The sequence below is a fragment of the Palaemon carinicauda genome, chromosome 8 (genome assembly GCF_036898095.1).
Source record: "Palaemon carinicauda isolate YSFRI2023 chromosome 8, ASM3689809v2, whole genome shotgun sequence".
Taxonomy (NCBI): domain Eukaryota; kingdom Metazoa; phylum Arthropoda; class Malacostraca; order Decapoda; family Palaemonidae; genus Palaemon; species Palaemon carinicauda.
This window is the reverse complement of record NC_090732.1, coordinates 118,493,472-118,513,368: the sequence shown is the minus strand read 5'-3', so window position 1 is coordinate 118,513,368 and position 19,897 is coordinate 118,493,472. Positions and strand designations below refer to the sequence as shown.

The window sequence follows — 19,897 nt, the reverse complement described above, 5'->3', positions numbered from 1 at the left end:
CTGTATAAAAACTTTGAGGTCCACACACCATGCACAATGTTTGTGCAGGTAAATTAAATGTACTGCATTACATGTTCTCATGATTCCAGCAAAAGGTGCATCAAGAACTTTATAGCACTGTATTCCTTTACTGGAACACAATGCTAATTCTACAGAGGTCCTTTAAGAATATTAATTTTTTTTTTTTTAATAAAAAATTTCATTTATCAGTGCAGCTTCTATTCACTTCCAAAAACAATGTTCTAATCAGTCCTTTTGTTTGATTTCAGAGAGGGCGAATATTGCAGCTTCATAAAGATCAAGAAAAAGCTTCAATACAACTTTTGGAAGATGACACTATGATATTGAAGCTTCACTATGATGATATCTGTGAATATGTTTCGCACTATTAAAAGTGGTTTTCAATTCATATATATACAGTATATATAGCTAAGCATTTCAATGGCATATTTTTATATTGGTATTGTAAACTAATAGTTCAAATAAAATTTTTATTTATAAATTACATTTATCTCAGTCTCAAAGATAATCCATTCACATATCTGACTGTTTAAATATTTACAATTGCTAGAAATAAAACAAAAATTAATTCCCTCTACAGTATGTGATATTGTTACCATTAATAGCTAGACAACAGTATTGCTATAAATTTTATTCCATCCAGAAAAGACGGGTACCATAGCGTGCAGTTCCTGTGACAGGAGGAGGAGGGATTGGCTGGGCAGCACCTGGAAATTCTAGCGGGGCCTCTGGTTCTGGTTTTGGTCTGTAAGATTAATTGTATTAATATTCATTCTCTATCTAACCCAACATAATATTTACATATAGGTAGACCTATTCAGTATACCAGGAACAATAAAATACCCTATGAAAGTGCTCGACAAAAAAAAAAAAAAAAAAAAAAAATTGAAATTTTACATGAAATGTTAATAAATTAGGCAAAAAAACTGTATTAATATGCTATTTCAGCATTTCAACAAAGTATCGTATGTAAATATCATTATGTTATCAGCAGCATGAAATTTGTTCTTACATAAATACAAATACTCATGTCCTTCAATGCGAGTGTGATTTGGTGTATCTGGAAACAGCCAGTTAAGGGTGGCCGAAATGCCAATATATGTGGATATATGAAGAAAAACACAAAATCTTGCAGAAAATTCACTGAGCTTTGTATGGCAAAGGAGAATGCGTATACGAAATATTTGTCTAAATTCCTCTTACTTTCATAATTACAGGGTAATTAATAAAAGAAACTAAATAAACCATAAACATTCTTCCCCACAAGAAAATGCAGTATTTCTTCTGTTATTGTAAATTTTGATTATTATATTTTAATGTAGAATTTTAAATTTTTATGATTACATTTTAATGTAGAAGAAATTGTGAACAATGGCATCTGTATAACTTTCACAAGTTACAGACGATGCACATTACACCCTTCGCCCTTCAGTCCTACCACAAACCTCCGAGATCGTACATGCCTGATATTCGCTCATTTTTACATTAGTTTTTCTCGATTTCGGCTAGAATTTTATCGTTTGAAAAAGACAATTTCAACATCTTGCTAACTTAAGAAAAAAAATCCTTTTATGGTAGTAGTGTGTGCGCGCTTAAGTGCACACGAGAGAGAGAGAGAGAGAGAGAGAGAGAGAGAGAGAGAGAGAGACAGTGTGCAGCGCGAGAGAGTGCACGCATGAGAGAGAGAGAGAGGGAGAGTGTGCGCAAGAGAGAGTGAGAGCTGCGCGAGTGTGCACAAGAGAGGAACAGAGAGAGAGAGAGAGTGCACGAGTGAGAGAGCGCGTGTGTGAGAGTGCGAACGCGAGGGAGAGAGAGAGTGCGTGAGTGTGTGTGGATGAGAGAGTGCGGCACGCGAGTGTGCAAGAGAGTGAGTGTGCACAAGAGCGCACGCGAGGGAGAGTGTGTGCGTGCACGAGAGAAAGAGCGTGCGCAATAGTGTGCACGAGAGAGAGAGAGAGAGAGTGTGCATGCAAAGGAGAGTGTGTGTGCATGTGAGTGTACGTGCGCAAGAAGAGAGAGAGAGAGTGCGCGAGTGTGCACACGCGAGAGACCGAGTGTGCATGTGAGAGTGAGATCGAGAGAGAATGTGCGAGAGAGAGAGCGAGAGAGAGAGAGAGAGTGCGAGAGACAGTGTACACAAGAGTGTGTGTTCAAGACAGAGCGAGAGTGCAAGAGATTAATGTATGTGCGAGTGTGTGTGTAAGCAAGAGTATGTACGAGAGAAAGTGTGCAAGAGAGAGAGTGCGAGTGTGTGCAAGAGAGATAGACAGTGTGTGAGTGCGAGAGAAAATGTGTGCTAGAGGGAGAGAGTGTGCGAGCCAAAGTGCGTGCGAGAGTATAAGAGTGAGTGAGCGAGAGCGAGTGTGTGCGCTAGAGGGAGTGTGTGTGTGAGTGTGCGAGAGAGAAAGTGCGAGTGTGTACGTGTGAGATATAGTGTGTGTCAGAGAGTGTGGTGTTCAAGAGAGAGAAAGAGCGTGCGAGAGAGACCATGCAATAGTGTGTGGAAGAGAGAGAGAAAGTGAGAGAGGGGTAGTGAGTGTGAGAGAGAAAGTGTGAGTGTGTGTATGTGAGAAAGAAAGAGAGAGAGTAGGAGCGCGACAGTGCAAGAGATTAAAGTATGCGCGAGTGTGTGTTTAAGCAAAAGAATGTGCGAGAAAAGAGTGTGAGTGTGCAAGAGAGAGTATGCACGAGTGAGTGTGTGTGTGCGAGAGAGAATGTGTGAGCGAGAGAATGTGCGAGTGTGTGCACAAGAGAAAAAGTGTGAGAGAGACTGTGTGTGAGAGCGAGAGTGTATGGAGAAGCAACAGCCTTGCCTGAGACGAGCAAAAGAATATAGATATTGAGCAAAACGATCAACAACTTTGTTTTAATTTATCATTATACAAAATTGAACATAACATTCATAATAATCATGATTTATTAATATTGTCTTTGTAAAAATACAAAGAAAAACTTTTAACGCCCTCTGACATTCATTCATTTTTGCGTTTGTTTTTCTCATTTTGGCTAGAATTTCATCATTTCAGAGGAAAAGATAATTTCAATATCTTGCTATCATAATGAAGAAGAAAATTCGCTCAATTAAGAGTTCAGGAGAGAGAGAGAGAGAGAGAGAGAGAGACCCCGCCTGCCTTACCTGACAGGAGCCTAAAGAAGCAAGATATTGAGCAAAGGAATCTTCATTTATGATTAAATTATGATAAATAACATTATATTGGTTTACTAATATCCATAAAAAAGAATATAAAATTCATAATAATCATGATTTATTAATATTGTCTTCGTAAAAATACAAAGGAAAGCTTTGAATGCCCATATGTAGAAAAACTATACTACTTATTGACCTTCAAATTCTATCTTCTCCCTTAGTTTTAAAGATATAACATTGAAATTTGGTATATAACCTAGAAAGACATTATAAAACAACAATATTAAGCCCTTTTTCCATTTTTTTTCCTTTTTTTCTTGATTTTTTCCCCTGATTTATAGGGTTTAATTTTTTACCATAATAAAAAAAATTCATTCCTGGAAAAAATGACTTTTAGGAAAAAAAAAAGAAAATCACAAATTTTTAAGTAGCTTGTATTTTTCCTAACATACTTACCGAGAACTACTTTCTTAGGAGGTACCTGGAATCTCCTCTCAACCGACCAGAGTTTTGTGTAGTTTACCCTACTTCCGTTTTCTGTGAGGACTACCCCAGGCGGAAGGATACGTGCCCTGAGGCTAGTCCCGAGCCAGGTCGCGTGTTAGCTTGGGTCTCGACCCTCGGTAAGTTCCTGGATGTTAAAAATATCTAAGGGTCAGTAAGGCACTCGGGGAAGGAAGGGAGGGCCATTACCCGAAAGTAGTTCTCGGTAAGTATGTTAGGAAAAATACAAATTACTTACAAATTTGTGATTTGTTCCAACACGGAGAATTACCTCGAACTACTTTCTTAGGAGACTTACACTTTAGTAGGTGGGAGTGTCTTCCTGACCTCTAGACCCAACTAATCCGGGCGACTAGGTGTCCGGGCGACAAGGAACCTAGGTAGGAAACTAGGTTCTAAGATATCCAGAAAACGAAAGGTAGGGAAAAACTACACAAAGAGCTCATGTTAGTGTCTAAGTACTCACCCTTAAAAATTCCACGATGCTGAGTCCTGTGACGAAGTTGTGAAGTCATGTCTTGTGCAGGTTCTATCTTGGTCTATCTCCGGGGGTCGGGAAAGGAAAGGGACAAGGGTGAAAGGAAACGAACCTGTGTCTCTTGGTTTTGCTACCCACGATTGTACCTGGGGCTTCACTGTTAAATCGCTTGGAGTGGGAGATGACTGTCCCAATAGAGAACCCGTCTAGAGATTTCCTCGAGCAATCCTTGAGGAAAGAGTTGTGAAGGTCAACTGGTTCGACCAGGTGCCTGCTCTAAGGATCTGGGCCACCGCCATGTTCTTCCCAAAAGCCAGAGAGGTACTTAGACTCCTAATGTTATGGGGCCTGGGATTACTTGTCAGGGGAAGGCCCGCCTTGCTATAGGCCCTGACAATCACCTGTCTTAGCCAATAGGAGATGGTTTTCTTAGATACCTGCTTTTTCACTGTACAAGTGGAGACGAAGAGGTTTTTGATACCAGGGCGGAGATTAGCCGTCCGCTCAAGGCATTTCCTCACGGCTCTGACGGGGCACAACTTCAAATCCTCCGGATTCCCTGATCGAGGAATCGCTGGCATTGAGAAGCCTTGCCTTCGAACTTAGGATCCCAGACTGTTGGATTCTGTGTTTTAGCCACAAAAGAAGGGACGAACTTGAAGGAGACCTCACGCCATCCCTTCGTATGAGAGACTTCGTAGGACAACCCATGGATTTCTCCCACCCTCTTAGCTGAAGCCAAGACCAATAAGAAGACTGTCTTGAGAGTGAGATCCCTGTCCACTATGTCCTTCAAGGGTTCGAACGGTGGTTCACTTAGCATTTTCAGTACTCTTGGCACATCCCACTGCGGCACCCTGGAGGTTTGCGGAAGGCATGCTTGTTCAAAGCTCCTGATGAGCATAGAGATATGCCTAGAGGATCCCAGATCAATGGCCTTCAGAAGGAAAACTTGGCCCAAGGCTGCACGAACTCCCTTCATGGCTGGTATTGACATGCCCACCACGTCTCTAAGGTGTACGAGGAAATCCGCAATATCCGGAACCGAAGCTTTTAGAGGCTTCATGTTTCTTGAGGAACACCATTTCGTGAAAGTGGTCCACTTCGCCTGGTAGACCGCTTCAGATAGCGCGACATCCTTTCAGCCGTTCCTGCCGAATATCCTTCCTTCCTCAGGAGACACTCGATAGTCTCCAAGCGTGAAGGCAAGGAGACCGAGGATTGTCGTGGAACCTTTGGAAGTGTGGCTGCAGCAGAAGGTCTGGTCTGTCGGGCAGAGGCCATGGGGGAAGACATTCTAGGTCTGTTAGATCCGCGAACCACTCTCTCTCCGGCCACCAGGGTGCTACCAAAGTCATCCTTAGGTTATGAGCTGCCCTTACCTGTTGAGCACTTGCCGGATCAATGCGAAGGGAGGGAAAGCGTACACGTCGAGATTGTCCCATTTGTGTTGAAAGGCGTCCTCCAATGCCGCCTTTGGGTCTGGGACAGGAGAACAGAATACGGGGAGTTGTGCGTTCAGTCTGGTTGCAAAGAGATCCATCACCGGCGAACCCCATTTTTGAATGATGAGCCTGGCTACTTCTGGGTGAAGAGACCTGGCCCATCCTGCTGAGCCCGTCGGCTAGGACATTCCTTTTCCCTGGAATGAACTTTGCTGAAATCACGATTTGTTCTGACTCGGCCCAATCCAGGATCTCCAACGTGAGATCGCACAACTTCTTCGACTTGAGACCTCCGTGTTTCTTTATGTATGCTACAGTGGCGTTGTCGCACATCAACGCCACTGTGTTTCCCCTTAGAAGATCTACGAACTGTAGGCACGCTTCTCGGACTGCCTTCATCCCTAGGACATTGATGTGCTGTGCTTTCTCTTCTTCCATCCAAGAGCCTCTTGCTGACTTGTCGAGAAGGTGTGCCCCCCACCCTTCCTTGGAGGCGTCTGTGAAGAGAAGCATCTCGGGGGAGCTCGGTTGCGAAGGGCATCCCCTTGAGGGTATTCGCTCGATCCTGCCACCACTCCAGGGATTGTTTTGTCTCTGGAAGAACGGGAATTAACTTGTGGGGGGAGTCTAACTGGTTCCAGAGCCCCTTCAGGTTCCATTGTATGCTCCTGAGTCTGAGCCTCCCTTGGGGGACCAGTTTCTCTAATGATATTAGGTGACCTATCAACCTCTGCCAGTCCTTGACTCTCCTGGGCTGCCCTGAAAGGAAGGGCCGGAGGATCTGGTCCAGGTTGTTCAACCTCTCCCCCAACGGAAAGGCTCTCACTAAGCGGGAGTCCAGCACTATCCCCAAGTAAGTCATCCTGGTGGAGGGAGACAGATGCGACTTCTCCAGGTTGATAGTGATACCCAGAACATTGCAGAATTGTATTAGTTTCACGCCTTGATCCTTCAAAACCACCTCTGAGGAAGAAAGAAGCAACCAGTCATCCAAGTAGCGAATGAGGCGAATACCCCGTTCGTGAGCCCACACGGAGACTGTCGTGAAGATCCTCGTGAATACCTGCGGCGCTGTTGACAATCCGAAGCAGAGGGTCTTGAACTGCAGGATCTGGGTACCCCACTTCACCCAGAGAAACTTCCTGCTTGAGGGGTGGATAGGGATTTGAAAATACACGTCCTTGAGGTCTATGGACATCATGAAGTCCCCTTCCCTCAGGGACTGCAGGACCGACTTCGGGGTGTCCATCTTGACGTTGGTCTAGCACACAAACTTGTTGAGGGCTGACAGATCTATCACCGGTCTCCAACCTCCCGTCGCTTTCTCCACCAGAAAGAGTCGGCTGTAGAAGCCTAGGCCCGGATGTATGACCGTTTCCTTCGCACCTTTTTCCAATATCGTGGATACTTCCTCCTGTAAGGCTACCCTCTTCAAAGGGTCCTTGGGTGCTAGCCACTCCGCCCGACTGGCTGGAATCAGAGGCGGCGGTTCTGCCAGGAATGGTAGTCTGTAACCCTGCTTCAACACCGTTAGTCCAGGGTTCCGTACCGTGCTCTTTCCATGCTTGCCAAAAATATCTGAGGCATCCCCCAACCTGAGGCTTGTCCAGGAGTAGGGGGCCTCTCCCCCTATCTCCTTCTGGAGGATCGACCTGAACGCCCTCTCCTGGAAGCTGAGTAGGACGTTCTAAACGAGGCAGGTGCTGTCGGAGCTCCTCTACGGGGGGGCTGCGGTGGTTGAGCCCAAGAGGTAGATGGGGCGTCTCTCCTCGTCTGGCTAGGAGAGGCTCGAGAAGTAGAGGGTCCATCCGACGTAGGCCTTCTGTAAGCGGGTCTCCTCATGGCTTGAGGTCTGGGACCGCTCACTTCCTTCCTCCTCATGACCTTCTCCATGATTTCCTCCATTTGTTTCAAGGGAAAAAGCGAGTCACCCCACACGGGCAGGCTCCTCAAAGCCCTCGCTTCCCTGTCAGGGATTCTCCGGGATAGCTTGGTCAGGACAGTATCCCTTCTCCTAAGGATCCAGTTGGCCGATAGGGCAAGAGACTGGAACGTCAAGAATTTCAGTGTCCTTCCCCCGAAGATGATGAGTTCTTTCAGGAGGCCTTGATTCACTGGGTCTGACAAGACGTAGGTGGCCTGGATACCCACCAGAGTTGATGCCTACCAGTCCAACCAGGAGGCGACGTTGACCAGGTCTTTAGACATCTCCTCCATCATCGTCGCCTCTGACTGGGAGAAACAAATCGGGGCTGAAGAGGCTCTGTCTTCCGGGGCACCCTGACCTTACACTTCAAGGGAGGCCCCATCCTGCAGGCTTCCGGTCGCTGCCCCTCCGGCACATAATATTTGCTCTGGGACCTTAGACCCTGGAGTAATTTTGAAGCACACTGGGATTTGGGGGCTTCGGCATTGCCCGCCACAACCTTGTCTACGCAAGTACGTCCCTGGCCACAGGTAGCGCTAAGGAGAGTTTCTGCTGTACGGGGGCCTCCATTAAACGATTGAGGCTGGAACGCCAGGCATCCTCGTCGGCGGGAACAGGATCCTCAATCCAGTGATGCCTCCGTATGAGGCCTATAACCCTTCAATAGGCCGAATCCTCGGTTGGAGAACCCTCCGCGTCGCCGAACGCGCCCTCCGTCTGGCACTGAGGTGCTGACTCGACAGGCACCTCCGTGTGGCGGTAAGGAGCTGTCCCGACGGGCACCTCCGCACTAGGCCTCGGTCCTGAGACAGGCACCGCCGTGTCGGCGAGGGCTTCCGTCCTTAACATGTCCTTCAACAATGAGGGTGAGGCTTCCGTGGGCTTGCCCGACGGAGGAAGCTGTCCCTGTGTATCCAAAGGTCGAGCCAATTTTGCTGACTCGACGAGGCTGCCCGTCTGAAAAAGCGACCCCCTCCGCTGGGCGGGTCGAGTCGGTTGTTTCCCGGCCTTACGCCTGTCTGAAGAGGTCCTTTCGCTCTCATCCTTCCGAGGGTCAAACCTGTGGCTGGAAGAGGACCTCCTTGGAGAACCGTCTCTGGAACGCCAACTCGGGATCGCAGCGAAGTCCGCATGCTTCCTGCGGGGGACGAGGACCCATTCTTCTTTGGGAGACCTACTCCTCCTGTATTTCTTCCTCGGAGACCTGGAACGCCTTCTCCCATATCTCGACCTCGAACGGGAACGTCTGCTCCTGGATCTATCCCTCCTCCGCGCTTCTCCCTCCGAAGAGAACGATGAACCTGCCACTGAAGACTCCGACGACTCTGCATAACGCGACCGAGGGGCAGGCGCATGGGGAATGGACGTCTTCGTGATTTGCTGGGTTCCGGAGGTCGAAGGTTGTAGAAACATGTCAGGAACCGCCGAAAGAGGAGCTGGGGGAGAGTTCAGTCGCTCCACATTGGGTAATCAGGAACCAAGGCCTTCTTCCATCCTCAACGGGGACCTACCCGGAGTCTTCAGGGGTCCCCATCCAAAAGGATCCGCTACCGGAGTCTATCTTATCTTGGGTGACATCAGCTGCAGAGGTACCTGAAAAGTAGGCCCATGAAGCGGGCGAAGAGACAGGGAGATTTTTACCCCACATGGGGTCATCAGATGAGACGTGCCCCCCCCCCCCCCCCCCACACAAGGGCAGAGTCTCCAAGACCCCTACTAAAAACACATTCAGGCCCCCCCCCTTGCCTGCAAAGAGTCAGCAACCCCAACATCTCGAAGACTAGACTCCTGGGTAAGAGCAATCGGCTTCTTCCCCACAACAGACTTACCTCGTCCCCTACTCTGGGTAGGGGAAGATGGGAGAGAAACACAGTCAGACTTCCCTCCTGGCGATGCCAAGGGCGAAGAGGTGCTCCCCTTCCTGGGAGATCGCTTAGCGGGCTTCTTCTTTTTCGTACTGAAACGAATTCACTGGATTTCACTCCACGACACACTCCGGACACGTGTCCAACGCAGAGCACACACTACCCCTACACGAAGAGCAAAGGGAATGCGGGTCAACCTCCGGCTTGGACAAAAATGCTCCACACGACTTCCCGGCTCTAGGCCCAGGACAACAGCGGGCATGCTCCATAATGCACAACACAACACCGTAAGACACAGGAACGCAGGGAAAGGATAAGGAATACACTTGAGAAAGCACAAGGGAATCAAGCGAACACGCAAGAACACAAGGGAAAGTACAGGGATACCACGTGGGACACGCGAGTCGGGGACATAAAGGGTCGCACTGAGAACGGAGAGCGTCGGGAAGGTATCACGACGCGACCAGAGAACTTACTGAGGGTCGAGACCCAAGTTAACACACGACCTGGCTCGGGACTAGCCTCAGGGCACGTATCCTTCCGCCTGGGGTAGTCCTCACAGAAAACAGAAGTAGGGTAAACTACATAAAACTTTGGTCGGTTGAGAGGAGATTCCAGGTACCTCCTAAGAAAGTAGTTCGAGGTAAGTCTCCGTGTTGGAACAAACTTCATTTAACTGGAGGTCTACATCAGGTCTATATAGGGTGGTAATCCGAGGTCTTAGGGGAGGAGATAAAATTTGGAAACACTAATTTTCAGGATAAATCGCCCTGGCGTTGCAAAACGGAAGGTCCTTTGAAGTTTGAGATGTCCTAAGTCACCTTATCAAGTGGCATAAATGTCAAAGTCCTGTCCTTAAAAAATGGCATTAACCAGATGGCTCTCTCACTCACTGTCCAAAGGTAAAGGCAACATTTTTGGCTGTGTTTGACAGTAAGCAGAGTAATGAGAAACTTGATCTTCCTCAATCCTGTTTTCGTGAGGCTAAACTCACTAGTTTTGCTTTTCACTCAGGAAATTAAAGCTCTTGATGGACCTTGATGCTTATGGAGATGTAGACCCCAATGGTATTTTTCCTTTGTTTTTTATAAAGACTGCAGATTTCTTAGCTCCAAAGCTATATTATTTTGCGCAAGTTAGCAAGAGCAGCGTTTGACACTTGTTGAAGAATTGGTAATGTTAGTGGACTCCACTATGTAAATGTGTTTGTGATAGCTCAAGTCCAACTGATTACGGCCCTATTTCCATAACTCCCATTTTATCTAAAGGTTTTGAATGTCTTAATAGGTTTACTGAAGGTAATCATCTGTTCCCTAGTTTGCAATTTGGTTTTTGTAAATGCCTTGGAGCAAGTAATGCCCTTCTTAAAATATCCAATGCTGTACAGAAATCCCTTGATTGTGGTCAGGAAGTTTGTACGACTGGCATTGATTTTAGTGCCGACATGTTTTTTTAGTTTATATACGACATACAGTATCTGTTTTGATGTTCTTACTGTTTTTAAAATATTTTATTTTAATTGTTCATATTGTTTATTTATTTCCTTTCCTCACTGGGCTATTTTTCCTTATTGGAGCCCTTGGGCTTATAGCATCTTGCTTTTCCAACAAGGGTGTAGTTTAGCTAATAATAATAATGGCAATAATAATTGGTCTCATATCAAACTAAGTATGTGCACTGTTGGTCAGGATGAAGAGTGCTGTTCCATTTCCTGGACGAATCCCTCTTTCTACGGGGAAGGAGAGGGAGAGGCAGAGTGCCAAAACTATCTCACACCAGTAATAAGTATCATGTACGGCGGTACAGGTGCTTACTTTCTTTCTACCTATGCCTTGTCCCATAATGTGAACAGATTCCCTTCAACTGAATCTTCTAATCCTGCTACTTCTTCCTTGAAGAATTTGTCGACAACCAGGATGGCCTATCTGAAGTCTGGTGGGCCTTTAACCGATCTTTCTTCGCTTACACTGGGGAGAGAGAGAGCATATCGAGAATGTACCAATCCCCAGGAGTGTGCGCTAATACTTGGTATAGGCGTTCAGTCAAGCACTGTTCTACTCCTGGAACACCTCAGGATCTCTCCTTAGAAGACTTTGACCTCGAAAGGAGAAAGGGGAAATCTCTTCACTCTAACCGCACTCCTACGACAACAAAGATTTGACATACCACAAGGCATGAACCCATATCCTCTACCCATTTAATTCCAGTTGCTACACTGATATAGACCCCTTAGAAGGACTTAAAGTATAAGAGCACCTTGTTCTGAGGACTTGAGTCTGCTGCCATAACCCAGCTTGAGATACAGACAAAGTACACCAACTTAATTCTTTAGGTGTTAAGGGTTTTACCTTCTTGATGCACCAGTCTGCAAATCAGTGGGTTAACGGTGTCCTGAAGAGGAGGGATATTGTTGCCGCACCATTTTGCCCGGCAGTAAGGCAAGAAAAAATGTTTGACCTGAGCAATGACCCCAATGTTGGAGACTGCGGCCTTTCCCTCTCAGTAGAAAGAACGTGATGATGAAAAGCTTGAGTAGGGCAAACTATGATTTTCTTATCCATTGTGAAGTTCCCTTTAAGGCAAACCATGACGCTTATCTATTGTGTACTTATCTTTAAGAGCCCCGTCCCTTTAAAATCAACAGCAACAAGAACTTTTAAACTCCACCTTGCCTTGAGAAACTTTGGTGACCTACAGAGCCTGATATATACATCCAGGTTCTTACTCCTCGAAGAAAGGCATGAATAGTGATCCACAGTTTTACCCCCAAACTGAAGTCAGCAGACCCCTCATCCAGCAGCCCTGATTCAAGGTGGACACCTGTTTAGCCATTGGTCCACGTGGCAGCATATCTGAGCAGAGCAAGGGGTGATGGAAATCCTTAAAACTCCCCCTCATCACTCACTGTTGACATTTCAGACTAACCCTACAAAATCTCAGGAAGCTCTGGCCGTAGTGGCAGAGGTGAAAGTAAAGGAGAGGAACACGTTTGAGGTCGTCCGGACAGATCTCCAGTCAAAGTTTATTCTTCCTGGTTAAAATACAACTCTGGGCTGGAAACCGGTCATCAATCTCTCTTAAATAAATTTGTTCTCCAGACGTCATTCGAGGTAGAGTCGGCAAGCAACATGTGGTACAACTGTGGGCTGGAAACCGGTCATCAATCTCTCTTGAATAAATTTGTTCTCCAGACGTCATTCAAGGTAGAGTCGGCAAGCATCATGTGGTCTTTCATCAGGAAAGAAGACTTTGTCTTCCATGGACCTAAAGGATCCATACTTCCAAATACAGTACCCACCCATCGGTCCAACAGAAAGTATCTTGACAATTGGTTGAGCCTGTCTTCCTCCAAGAAGCAGTTGCTCCAGGATCGAGAGAGACTTCTTTCTTTTTACCACTATTTGGGGATTATGATCTATCTGGAGAAGTTGAGTCTTGCACCTAAGCAGAGGATGGAACACCTAGGACCGTCGGCAGTGAGTGTCTTTACATCAGACAATAGTTTGGGCAAGCTAAGGGATGTGGTCACCCATTCCTGCAATGTCCTCTTGGATATGGTTCCTCTGAGAAATTCATTCCTTAATAATGACTCCACCATCGATTGCTCCAGTGGTGTCCGATACATCAATGATTAGCAATCAGCAACAATCTTCCTCACCATCTCATTCCAGTGGAATAGGGAGTACAGTTAAGTCTTATCTGGTGGGTGAAAAACAAACCTTACCAGGGGACTCCCATTCAAAGATCCACCACTAAAGATAATACTGTTCACATACACATCTAAGGAGGAGTGGGGCACACATCAAAGCTGCCACAGATCTAGTCACAGAAGAAAAGTGCCTGTGTATCAACTTCTTGAAAATGCAAGCACTGTTCTCAAGACTACAAACTTTCCAACAGACTCTGATAAAGCACTCAGTAGTGTGTGTTCATTATCAACAAAACTACAGGGGACCACTATTTCACAGACCTTTAGCAATTTTAAGGAGTAGTTGCATACTTCAGCAGTGGACAACGCTGTAAGGATGTCGGCAAGAAGAATGCTCAAGCAGGCACACTCGCACACTCAGTCGCCAAATGCAGGTTGTACGATCAGAATGGTCCCTACAGCCTTGCATGGAGGAAGGGCTTCTTGCCTTTGAAGATCCTCCTGTTGGGTGGGCTTGGCTTTCTTGCCACCCAGTAGTAAATATTACTAACATATAATTTTAACAGCCGTATCTAGCTTCGTTGAAAGCATACTCCTATTAAAGGACTCAGGTCTGTATAGTTGGAAAAATACAAATTACTCTGGTTTAAATAGTTAAGAAAAATCACAACAGTTTTGAGTCCTTAAATGGGAATATAATTTTGGCTTGCTGAGAATAGCCATTTAACTTTAAACAACATAGGATTAGTTACAAGCAGGTGGAGGGTAAGCTCAACTCACCTGCCAGTCTGCTCTGCCACTGTTGACCTATGGCCTGGGACTTGTGGGGTGGTTAAGGTGGGAAGTGTAATTTGAAAGTACTTGGTTTTGCATACTATACACTAGTTAGGAATTAAAAAATTTTAAATTTATGATCTGTTCCTATACGAATATAAACCATTGTTCTTTAAAAGGAGACTTATACCTAGGAAGGTTAAAAGGAGACTTATACTTAGGAAGGAATAAGTCCCAATGCTTCGTACTATGAACCAAACTGGTTGGTTTAGCTTTTCCAGAAAATCTCAGAGCACCTTGTCCTGTATAGGAGTGGAAACAACTTGAAAATAAGTCGCAGGTGTTAAGTAGGCCCTTATAAGGTAACTGGTAGATGGTCACCACAGAAGAACTTATATCCATATGATGGATATGTTGTCTATATATATAGTGATTATGAGATTTGGTTTGCATGCATTCTATTTATCCTCGTCCTTGAACCAAACTTGTCTTGGAAAAAAAAGGTGGTCGATTACGTGCCTTAGTTGCATGTCGGCGAGGGCTTCCGTCCTTAACATGTCCTTCAACAATGAGGGTGAGGCTTCCGTGGGCTTGCCCGACGGAGGAAGCTGTCCCTGTGTATCCAAAGGTCGAGCCAATTTTGCTGACTCGACGAGGCTGCCCGTCTGAAAAAGCGACCCCCTCCGCTGGGCGGGTCGAGTCGGTTGTTTCCCGGCCTTACGCCTGTCTGAAGAGGTCCTTTCGCTCTCATCCTTCCGAGGGTCAAACCTGTGGCTGGAAGAGGACCTCCTTGGAGAACCGTCTCTGGAACGCCAACTCGGGATCGCAGCGAAGTCCGCATGCTTCCTGCGGGGGACGAGGACCCATTCTTCTTTGGGAGACCTACTCCTCCTGTATTTCTTCCTCGGAGACCTGGAACGCCTTCTCCCATATCTCGACCTCGAACGGGAACGTCTGCTCCTGGATCTATCCCTCCTCCGCGCTTCTCCCTCCGAAGAGAACGATGAACCTGCCACTGAAGACTCCGACGACTCTGCATAACGCGACCGAGGGGCAGGCGCATGGGGAATGGACGTCTTCGTGATTTGCTGGGTTCCGGAGGTCGAAGGTTGTAGAAACATGTCAGGAACCGCCGAAAGAGGAGCTGGGGGAGAGTTCAGTCGCTCCACATTGGGTAATCAGGAACCAAGGCCTTCTTCCATCCTCAACGGGGACCTACCCGGAGTCTTCAGGGGTCCCCATCCAAAAGGATCCGCTACCGGAGTCTATCTTATCTTGGGTGACATCAGCTGCAGAGGTACCTGAAAAGTAGGCCCATGAAGCGGGCGAAGAGACAGGGAGATTTTTACCCCACATGGGGTCATCAGATGAGACGTGCCCCCCCCCCCCCCCCCACACAAGGGCAGAGTCTCCAAGACCCCTACTAAAAACACATTCAGGCCCCCCCCCTTGCCTGCAAAGAGTCAGCAACCCCAACATCTCGAAGACTAGACTCCTGGGTAAGAGCAATCGGCTTCTTCCCCACAACAGACTTACCTCGTCCCCTACTCTGGGTAGGGGAAGATGGGAGAGAAACACAGTCAGACTTCCCTCCTGGCGATGCCAAGGGCGAAGAGGTGCTCCCCTTCCTGGGAGATCGCTTAGCGGGCTTCTTCTTTTTCGTACTGAAACGAATTCACTGGATTTCACTCCACGACACACTCCGGACACGTGTCCAACGCAGAGCACACACTACCCCTACACGAAGAGCAAAGGGAATGCGGGTCAACCTCCGGCTTGGACAAAAATGCTCCACACGACTTCCCGGCTCTAGGCCCAGGACAACAGCGGGCATGCTCCATAATGCACAACACAACACCGTAAGACACAGGAACGCAGGGAAAGGATAAGGAATACACTTGAGAAAGCACAAGGGAATCAAGCGAACACGCAAGAACACAAGGGAAAGTACAGGGATACCACGTGGGACACGCGAGTCGGGGACATAAAGGGTCGCACTGAGAACGGAGAGCGTCGGGAAGGTATCACGACGCGACCAGAGAACTTACTGAGGGTCGAGACCCAAGTTAACACACGACCTGGCTCGGGACTAGCCTCAGGGCACGTATCCTTCCGCCTGGGGTAGTCCTCACAGAAAACAGAAGTAGGGTAAACTACATAAAACTTTGGTCGGTTGAGAGGAGATTCCAGGTACCTCCTAAGAAAGTAGTTCGAGGTAAGTCTCCGTGTTGGAACAAACTTCATTTAACTGGAGGTCTACATCAGGTCTATATAGGGTGGTAATCCGAGGTCTTAGGGGAGGAGATAAAATTTGGAAACACTAATTTTCAGGATAAATCGCCCTGGCGTTGCAAAACGGAAGGTCCTTTGAAGTTTGAGATGTCCTAAGTCACCTTATCAAGTGGCATAAATGTCAAAGTCCTGTCCTTAAAAAATGGCATTAACCAGATGGCTCTCTCACTCACTGTCCAAAGGTAAAGGCAACATTTTTGGCTGTGTTTGACAGTAAGCAGAGTAATGAGAAACTTGATCTTCCTCAATCCTGTTTTCGTGAGGCTAAACTCACTAGTTTTGCTTTTCACTCAGGAAATTAAAGCTCTTGATGGACCTTGATGCTTATGGAGATGTAGACCCCAATGGTATTTTTCCTTTGTTTTTTATAAAGACTGCAGATTTCTTAGCTCCAAAGCTATATTATTTTGCGCAAGTTAGCAAGAGCAGCGTTTGACACTTGTTGAAGAATTGGTAATGTTAGTGGACTCCACTATGTAAATGTGTTTGTGATAGCTCAAGTCCAACTGATTACGGCCCTATTTCCATAACTCCCATTTTATCTAAAGGTTTTGAATGTCTTAATAGGTTTACTGAAGGTAATCATCTGTTCCCTAGTTTGCAATTTGGTTTTTGTAAATGCCTTGGAGCAAGTAATGCCCTTCTTAAAATATCCAATGCTGTACAGAAATCCCTTGATTGTGGTCAGGAAGTTTGTACGACTGGCATTGATTTTAGTGCCGACATGTTTTTTTAGTTTATATACGACATACAGTATCTGTTTTGATGTTCTTACTGTTTTTAAAATATTTTATTTTAATTGTTCATATTGTTTATTTATTTCCTTTCCTCACTGGGCTATTTTTCCTTATTGGAGCCCTTGGGCTTATAGCATCTTGCTTTTCCAACAAGGGTGTAGTTTAGCTAATAATAATAATGGCAATAATAATTGGTCTCATATCAAACTAAGTATGTGCACTGTTGGTCAGGATGAAGAGTGCTGTTCCATTTCCTGGACGAATCCCTCTTTCTACGGGGAAGGAGAGGGAGAGGCAGAGTGCCAAAACTATCTCACACCAGTAATAAGTATCATGTACGGCGGTACAGGTGCTTACTTTCTTTCTACCTATGCCTTGTCCCATAATGTGAACAGATTCCCTTCAACTGAATCTTCTAATCCTGCTACTTCTTCCTTGAAGAATTTGTCGACAACCAGGATGGCCTATCTGAAGTCTGGTGGGCCTTTAACCGATCTTTCTTCGCTTACACTGGGGAGAGAGAGAGCATATCGAGAATGTACCAATCCCCAGGAGTGTGCGCTAATACTTGGTATAGGCGTTCAGTCAAGCACTGTTCTACTCCTGGAACACCTCAGGATCTCTCCTTAGAAGACTTTGACCTCGAAAGGAGAAAGGGGAAATCTCTTCACTCTAACCGCACTCCTACGACAACAAAGATTTGACATACCACAAGGCATGAACCCATATCCTCTACCCATTTAATTCCAGTTGCTACACTGATATAGACCCCTTAGAAGGACTTAAAGTATAAGAGCACCTTGTTCTGAGGACTTGAGTCTGCTGCCATAACCCAGCTTGAGATACAGACAAAGTACACCAACTTAATTCTTTAGGTGTTAAGGGTTTTACCTTTTTGATGCACCAGTCTGCAAATCAGTGGGTTAACGGTGTCCTGAAGAGGAGGGATATTGTTGCCGCACCATTTTGCCCGGCAGTAAGGCAAGAAAAAATGTTTGACCTGAGCAATGACCCCAATGTTGGAGACTGCGGCCTTTCCCTCTCAGTAGAAAGAACGTGATGATGAAAAGCTTGAGTAGGGCAAACTATGATTTTCTTATCCATTGTGAAGTTCCCTTTAAGGCAAACCATGACGCTTATCTATTGTGTACTTATCTTTAAGAGCCCCGTCCCTTTAAAATCAACAGCAACAAGAACTTTAAACTCCACCTTGCCTTGAGAAACTTTGGTGACCTACAGAGCCTGATATATACATCCAGGTTCTTACTCCTCGAAGAAAGGCATGAATAGTGATCCACAGTTTTACCCCCAAACTGAAGTCAGCAGACCCCTCATCCAGCAGCCCTGATTCAAGGTGGACACCTGTTTAGCCATTGGTCCACGTGGCAGCATATCTGAGCAGAGCAAGGGGTGATGGAAATCCTTAAAACTCCCCCTCATCACTCACTGTTGACATTTCAGACTAACCCTACAAAATCTCAGGAAGCTCTGGCCGTAGTGGCAGAGGTGAAAGTAAAGGAGAGGAACACGTTTGAGGTCGTCCGGACAGATCTCCAGTCAAAGTTTATTCTTCCTGGTTAAAATACAACTCTGGGCTGGAAACCGGTCATCAATCTCTCTTAAATAAATTTGTTCTCCAGACGTCATTCGAGGTAGAGTCGGCAAGCAACATGTGGTACAACTGTGGGCTGGAAACCGGTCATCAATCTCTCTTGAATAAATTTGTTCTCCAGACGTCATTCAAGGTAGAGTCGGCAAGCATCATGTGGTCTTTCATCAGGAAAGAAGACTTTGTCTTCCATGGACCTAAAGGATCCATACTTCCAAATACAGTACCCACCCATCGGTCCAACAGAAAGTATCTTGACAATTGGTTGAGCCTGTCTTCCTCCAGGAAGCAGTTGCTCCAGGATCGAGAGAGACTTCTTTCTTTTTACCACTATTTGGGGATTATGATCTATCTGGAGAAGTTGAGTCTTGCACCTAAGCAGAGGATGGAACACCTAGGACCGTCGGCAGTGAGTGTCTTTACATCAGACAATAGTTTGGGCAAGCTAAGGGATGTGGTCACCCATTCCTGCAATGTCCTCTTGGATATGGTTCCTCTGAGAAATTCATTCCTTAATAATGACTCCACCATCGATTGCTCCAGTGGTGTCCGATACATCAATGATTAGCAATCAGCAACAATCTTCCTCACCATCTCATTCCAGTGGAATAGGGAGTACAGTTAAGTCTTATCTGGTGGGTGAAAAACAAACCTTACCAGGGGACTCCCATTCAAAGATCCACCACTAAAGATAATACTGTTCACATACACATCTAAGGAGGAGTGGGGCACACATCAAAGCTGCCACAGATCTAGTCACAGAAGAAAAGTGCCTGTGTATCAACTTCTTGAAAATGCAAGCACTGTTCTCAAGACTACAAACTTTCCAACAGACTCTGATAAAGCACTCAGTAGTGTGTGTTCATTATCAACAAAACTACAGGGGACCACTATTTCACAGACCTTTAGCAATTTTAAGGAGTAGTTGCATACTTCAGCAGTGGACAACGCTGTAAGGATGTCGGCAAGAAGAATGCTCAAGCAGGCACACTCGCACACTCAGTCGCCAAATGCAGGTTGTACGATCAGAATGGTCCCTACAGCCTTGCATGGAGGAAGGGCTTCTTGCCTTTGAAGATCCTCCTGTTGGGTGGGCTTGGCTTTCTTGCCACCCAGTAGTAAATATTACTAACATATAATTTTAACAGCCGTATCTAGCTTCGTTGAAAGCATACTCCTATTAAAGGACTCAGGTCTGTATAGTTGGAAAAATACAAATTACTCTGGTTTAAATAGTTAAGAAAAATCACAACAGTTTTGAGTCCTTAAATGGGAATATAATTTTGGCTTGCTGAGAATAGCCATTTAACTTTAAACAACATAGGATTAGTTACAAGCAGGTGGAGGGTAAGCTCAACTCACCTGCCAGTCTGCTCTGCCACTGTTGACCTATGGCCTGGGACTTGTGGGGTGGTTAAGGTGGGAAGTGTAATTTGAAAGTACTTGGT

At 46.0% G+C, this 19,897-nt stretch overlaps 1 protein-coding gene across 1 annotated transcript in view; it reads right to left on the bottom strand.

Annotated features, from left to right (window-relative positions):
* Positions 1–477: 477 nt before the first annotated feature.
* Positions 478–19,897, bottom strand: part of ND-19 (NADH dehydrogenase [ubiquinone] 1 alpha subcomplex subunit 8) — a 108,713-nt gene continuing 89,293 nt past the window's right edge. Inside the window, exon 4 of the mRNA XM_068377831.1 lies at positions 478–766. Coding sequence (XP_068233932.1) covers positions 652–766 — 115 coding nt within the window. The 3' untranslated portion in view covers positions 478–651. The remainder of the gene's footprint in view (positions 767–19,897) is intronic.